This window comes from Gossypium hirsutum, chromosome A11, assembly GCF_007990345.1.
Source record: "Gossypium hirsutum isolate 1008001.06 chromosome A11, Gossypium_hirsutum_v2.1, whole genome shotgun sequence".
In the NCBI taxonomy this organism is placed as follows: Eukaryota; Viridiplantae; Streptophyta; class Magnoliopsida; order Malvales; family Malvaceae; genus Gossypium; species Gossypium hirsutum.
In genome coordinates this window covers 51,665,723-51,672,076 of record NC_053434.1, presented here as the reverse complement: position 1 = coordinate 51,672,076, position 6,354 = coordinate 51,665,723, and the positions used below count along the sequence as shown (strand labels likewise).

The following is a 6,354-nucleotide window of genomic DNA, read 5'->3' as shown; positions in this document are numbered from 1 at the left end:
ACACCCACCCATCCCTATAGTCCAAGTAGTACCGAATGCGGCACGTATTCGTCAAAACCCTATTTTATGTATTTTTGGGTACACACCTGGTTTCATTTAAAGCTAAAACGATCCCCGAGCACTCCAGAACCTATAATTAATAATCCAAATTCCAATTTCAATGATACTCATGGAAACTAAATGAAGTTATAACAAGACAAATGACTTTCAACCATCAAAATCCTTACCTTAGCTCGAATAAAAAGAACTTCGCAACCTTAAAATGTTAATGGCTGATCTCTAGCCCCTCGATTAACTCCTAAACTGCAACAAAAACCCCTTATTAACCAGTATTCAGTATAACGTTAGAATTCAAAAAATACCAAAACTTACTAAGCTATTGTAGACAAATGCTAACAACAAAAGAGAAACAACAAAAAGAACAAAAGAAAAAAAAGTTTGCTTAGGGATATAACAAGGCAGAGAGACGAGGAATTACAATAAAATTTTGAAAGCAAGAAGGGAGAGAAGAGGCAGTGACAAACAACAAAACAAAAAAGAAAAATAAGCAGTGGCAGAGAACAGAAGGAATGTCAGTTTCCTGAAGAGAGAATTTTGGAGAACAGATGAGTTTTACCAAATCCCCACTACATGCAAACCCTTATTTTTCTCCCTCAAATCCTACTAACATCCCACTACTTGGAGTCCAACATTAGCACAACTCTAGCCAAAATTAAAAGTAAAAATTCTACCCCCTGGCCAACGCTGGAGTCGAACACAAGACCTCCATCACCCAAGACTCCACTTAACCACCAGAAAAGCAGGACCATTTTGACATAATTTTGTAATTAATTAAACTTAAGCCTACTGACCAGAGATAGGGCTTGATTTAGAAGAAATACCAAAATTTTGCCAAAGACATAGCTTGAACTTGAGACCTCACACACACACCCAGAACACTTAACCACTGAAGTAGATACACAATTGTGTCACATTTTCACAATAACAAAAATAAGAATTTTAGGGCATTACAGTTTTAGGGCACGTTTGGTTCGCTGTATTGGATTAGAGGTGTATTGGATTAGAGGTGTAATGGAATAGAGGTGTAATGGAATAGAGGTGTAATAGCAAATCAACTGTTTGGTTGAATGTAATGGAATAGAGGCGTAATAGTAAAACTGTGTTTGGTTGAATGTAATAGAGGTGTAATAGCATAATGGAGAAAACTAAAATGACCAGAATACCCTTAGCATAAATTTGTTTTGGTAAATGATTATTGTTATTGTTATTTAAATTTTAATAAGATTATTTATTATCAAAAATAAATAATTTAATCATATTTAAACATAATTATTATTTAATATATTTTAATTAAAATATATAATTTAATAAAATTCTTAATAATTGATTATCTTATATGAATTTACTCAAATCATAATATATGATATTATAAAAGATAATTTGAAATAATTAATATTAAATATATTTTAATTAAAATATATGATTTAATAAAATTTAAAATAATTATAACTAATAAATTATCTTATATGAATTTGTATAATTTAAAATAATTATTATTACATATAATTTAATAATAATATATAATTTCATAAAATTCTTAATAATAAATTTTCTTATATGAATTTATACAATTTAAAATAATTCGGATCAATCACACCTTCATTACTAAAAAGTTACATTTGCTGCATTATAATTCGCAATCTGCTGAAATAGTTTATATACAAGATCCACCGCTTAAAAATATGGACTCTTCCTCAGAGCATAACTAAGCTTGAATTTCATTAAATTACTTTCAAAATTTCATTAAATTACTTTCAAAGTTAAGGATCAACATTTAACTACAAATTTTGAGTTTGCTAGTTTACAAATTGAATTATTTTGGGAATTTGTTTCGACTTGAACATCCTCGTCGAGTAACAATCTGAACTTAAGAATCTTCTGAAGTCGAGCGACCGGTTTTACTTGCTTTCTCGGAGCTTGATTTGGATCTAGTATATATTTGCCTGAGAAGAGATTTGCCTCTGATGGACCTGTCTCTTCATGTACTACAGGTGAAGCTTCTGTAAATCATAATTTCACACACAAGTTATTAATTCATGCAATGCAAAATGTTTGAGAAACAGAATAAACCAAGAGGCAGCCTATGTTACGGACTGAAGTTCAACTACTGGAACACAACATGTATGCACGAACATGCCAAAATCTATCATGGATTTATCGTGTTACAAACTATATAACACCTTAAATGCAATACGACATAGAAAAATAATAATAACACGACAAGAATGCCTGGATTGTACAAGTAACTTGCTATTCCGCTATGCAAGGGGCAAGAAGATGATAACAAAGAGAGAATAGGATGGAGTAAGTTAACCAAGTCCCGGTTTAGCTCAAAGTAAGTATAACAGGAAATATTGCTCACCATCTTCAGAGAAAACAAAGCAAGTCCCAATTGTTTCTTCATATTCTCCGATCTGTAATTTGGAAAATAAATTAACTTAAAACATGAAAATTTCATGAATTAAAAAACCCTCATCTCAGCAATCAGTTGGTGATTATTAAAGCTCAAATCAAAGCAAACTATAAAAGCGATAGCTTAGGCCTATAGCGGACCACCAAATCCCTAGTTCAAATCAAAGCAAACTTTTATATTACCGGAATTGGAAACAAATGTCAGATATGAATACCTATCCAGTTATCCAGACTTGAATGATAATGATTTGGAAAATGATCTCTAGATAATATTTTCCATTTATAATACCATATTCGGTCTATGGCTTCCTGAATTCTTTACGTCATTCTCATGCATAACAGAGACATTCATACACCATTTAAAATTTCTAGCAATAAACATTAATAAATAAATAAATAAATAATGGTAGTCCTAAGATATTTAGTAAATATGGTCATCAAGGGAAATAAACTTTTTAAAACATAAATAACCTGGAAGTTGGAACCTTAGCTGTTCAAGGTAAATACTAGATTTAATATTGTTCGGACTTTTCAGTTTCTTTATGTATACATAACATATTCAGACATTAGTGTGGAGGAATGGTCCTCCAAATATAGAGAAAAACATAGAAAATTTTGGTAAATCCATGTCACGTACAGATCCACATCTGACACTGACCTTGATTTAAATAATATAGCAAGATTTGCAAAGTTAACAACTCACCAGCTTAACTTTTTTGTCTATGATTAATATTGGATTCATCGTATCCAGACCCTGACATTCATAACAATCTGATCATCACACTATGATAAATCAAAGAAAAAAGGGTTAAAAACAACAATCAAACCTTGTTCAAAACTGACAGCAAAATACCAGTAAATCAAGTAAGCAATATTTCCAGGCAAAAATATCGCTAAACAAATAATTAGAAGCTTACAATTACACACCAAAATCAAATCCGTATTCATCTATGCAGAGCTCCAATCAAAGAACAAAAACATATATAGGTTGATTTTTATTAAGATTAATCATATTGCAAACTAAATGAATACGCAAATGTCAGAAATTTTATATAATACAAATTATAAACTTGCCAAATTTTATATAAATATATAACACCATAAATGCTGAAATGTAGATTGCTGAATCTAATGCTTATTAAATCCAACAAGTCCAAAGCAAGTACATACATAATCTAAACAAGGTTTATCTAGATTAAGTTCTCCATAGTTAAAGCAATCACACGGATAGCTAGTATTATATATCTAGATGAAGATCTCTATCAACACATTAAAATTCCCTAATCCTCATAAGCTGACCAGTAAAAATATGAGAGCTTTCGTTTCATGAATTAACAAATATAAAATGAACATCGAGCAACAAAAACCAAAGGCAAAGCTTTCTTCTCGGGTTCTTAGTTTTTTTAAAAATATTTGTATCTGTCATATGTATTCAAGACTAAACTTCCTAAATACTCATTCAGTTATAAATTCTAATTTTCACATAACTGCCAAAAAAAACCTTAACAAATTTGTAACATACAAAAATTTAGAACTTACAGAAAGAGTATAAGGTGCATTTGGAGGGATGTCAATCTGCCCACGAACAGCTTCAAGATCAAGTAATACATACTCTGAATCTTCTTCCTCTCCATAATCATCATCCTTGTTTTTCTCCATCTAATCAAACCCAGAAAAAAAACATTACACTTCAAAGATACTGCAAAACAAACAAAATAAATTTTCAGAAGAATGGTTGAAAAAATATGAATTTTTATTTAGTTGTATTCGAGATAGATTAAGAGAAGTTCCATTGCATACGACACCCAAACAGATTAAGAGAAGTCAAAGAAGAAGAAAGATTCATCAAGCAGCTAGGATTAACTGATAACAATGTCCATTCCATATAGAAAACTAAACCAATCTATAAGAATTAGATATCTTCTCCCAAGTTCAAAATTTTTCGCAAAAAATATATATATTGGGGGGACTTGCAGAGATGGAGACATTTAACTTTGTAGTGATTTTAAGCTAACCCTAAATAATTCCAATCAACATAAATAGAGAACTGTTAAGACCTAAACATACTCTACCTCAAAAGCATAGTAAACAAAAGAAAAACAAAATATATTACCCATTATCCTTACCTTGCGATTTTAGTCGAGAGTTAAGGATTTCTGAGGGAGAGGAACCCCAGCCGTCGGTAAGATTCAACAACCAAACGTGCTCCGAGAGGAAAAATGAAGCAGTGGGAAATGGGAGGAGAAATGATGGGGATAGAAAACGGAGAGGGTATAGGTCGATTTCGGGTAGGGAGGGAGGGTAAAACAGAGAGTTGGGAAGGGAAGCCGGATGTAATAGGTAATCTGAGATTTAGGAAGGGAATAGAAAAGCAGAGAATTTGGGGATTAGGTCGGGATTGTATTACGCGCGTAATATCTATTACAGCGAACCAAACGTCAGAATAGGGGCGTAATGTAATAGGCACGTAATCGGGGCGTAATGGATTACCTATTACACTGAACCAAACGTGCTCTTAGTTTCTAGGGACTCTTTTGTCTGGGATATTAGAATAGTGAGGGAATTTCCAAAAATTTTTCCCAAGGAGTTGTTGGGTTTACCTCCAAATCGAGAAGCTGAGTTTGACATTAAGTTTCTCGTGGGTACAACTATAGTGTCCATCACTCCGTACCGTATGGCTCCGAAGGAACTTACAGAGCTTAAGGCTCAACTTCAAGAGCTTCTAGATCATAGTTTCATCCGTTCTAGTATGTCTTCATGGGGGCACCAGTTTTGGTTTTAAAGAAAAAAGATTGTACCATGAGGATGTGCATCGATTATCGACAGTTGAATAAGTTGATTGTGAAGAATAAGTAGCCACTTCCGACAATCGATGACCTATTTGATCAGTTCCGAGTGGCTTCAGTATTCTTGAAAGTAGATTTCTATTCTGGGTATCATCAGCTTATGGTTAAGGAAGATGATATTCATAAGATGACTTTTAAGACTTATTATGGGCACTACAAGTTCCTAGTTATGCCTTTTGGTTTGACGAAAACTCCGGCTGCATTCATGGATCTGATGAATAGGGTTTTTTTAGTCGTATCTGGATCATTTTGTCATGATCTCATCGATGATACTTTGGTGTACTTTAAGACTGAGGATAAGCATGATGAGCATATTAGAGTAGTGCTTCAAATACTTTAAGAGAAATAGCTCTACACTAAGTTGAGCAAGAATGAATTCTGGTTGCGAGAGGTAACATTTTTGGGGTACATGGTTTCTATCAAGGGATTTGAGTTGATCCTAGAAAGATTGAGGGTGTGCTCGATTGGAAATAGCCTAAGAACATTTTTGAGATTCACAGTTTTCTGGGTCTTACAAGTTATTATTGGTGGTTTGTTGAGGGGTTCTGATTGATTGCAGCTTTTCTGACTAAGCTTCTGTGCAAGAATGTTCCCCTCGTCTGGATTGATGTGCAACAATCAAACTTTAAGAAGCTCAGGTTTATTCTGACTCAAGATCCTGTTCTGATACAACTTGAATCTAGTAATGATTTTGTGGTGTATAGTGATGTGTCGTATGTCGATTTGGGATGTGTACTGATGATAGATGGTAAGGTTGTGACTTATGCATCTCGACAGATTAAGTCACACAAGGGGAATTATTTGACGCATGATATCAAGTTAAATGTTGAGGTGTTTGCATTAAAGATTTGGAAGCACTATCTGTATGGTGAGAGGTGTGTCATCTACACCGATCACAAGAGCCCCATGTACTTTCTTAATCAAAAGGAGTTCAATCTTAGGTAGCGTCAATCGATTGAGTTGCTCAAGAATTATGAATGCACGATAGAATATCATCCTGGGAAGGCTAATGTGGTGGCTGATGCTCTCAATCGAA

The 6,354-nt window shown here is 33.3% G+C and overlaps 1 protein-coding gene across 2 annotated transcripts; it reads right to left on the bottom strand.

Annotated features, from left to right (window-relative positions):
- Window positions 1-1,757: 1,757 nt before the first annotated feature.
- Window positions 1,758-4,642, bottom strand: LOC121209943 (general transcription factor 3C polypeptide 6). 2 transcript variants are annotated; one of them, XM_041081947.1, is made up of 5 exons: window positions 4,599-4,642; window positions 4,012-4,131; window positions 3,176-3,226; window positions 2,423-2,474; window positions 1,758-2,060 (listed from the first exon to the last, which is right to left on the bottom strand). In XM_041081947.1, exons 2-5 carry the CDS (start codon window positions 4,129-4,131, stop codon window positions 1,828-1,830), a joined length of 456 nt encoding a protein of 151 aa, XP_040937881.1. In that variant the 5' UTR covers window positions 4,599-4,642; the 3' UTR covers window positions 1,758-1,827. The 2 variants fall into 2 exon arrangements, with proteins under 2 accessions (XP_040937881.1, XP_040937880.1); XM_041081946.1 differs by having other exon boundaries at window positions 4,012-4,171; window positions 4,599-4,629.
- Between the last annotated feature and the right edge of the window lie 1,712 nt (window positions 4,643-6,354).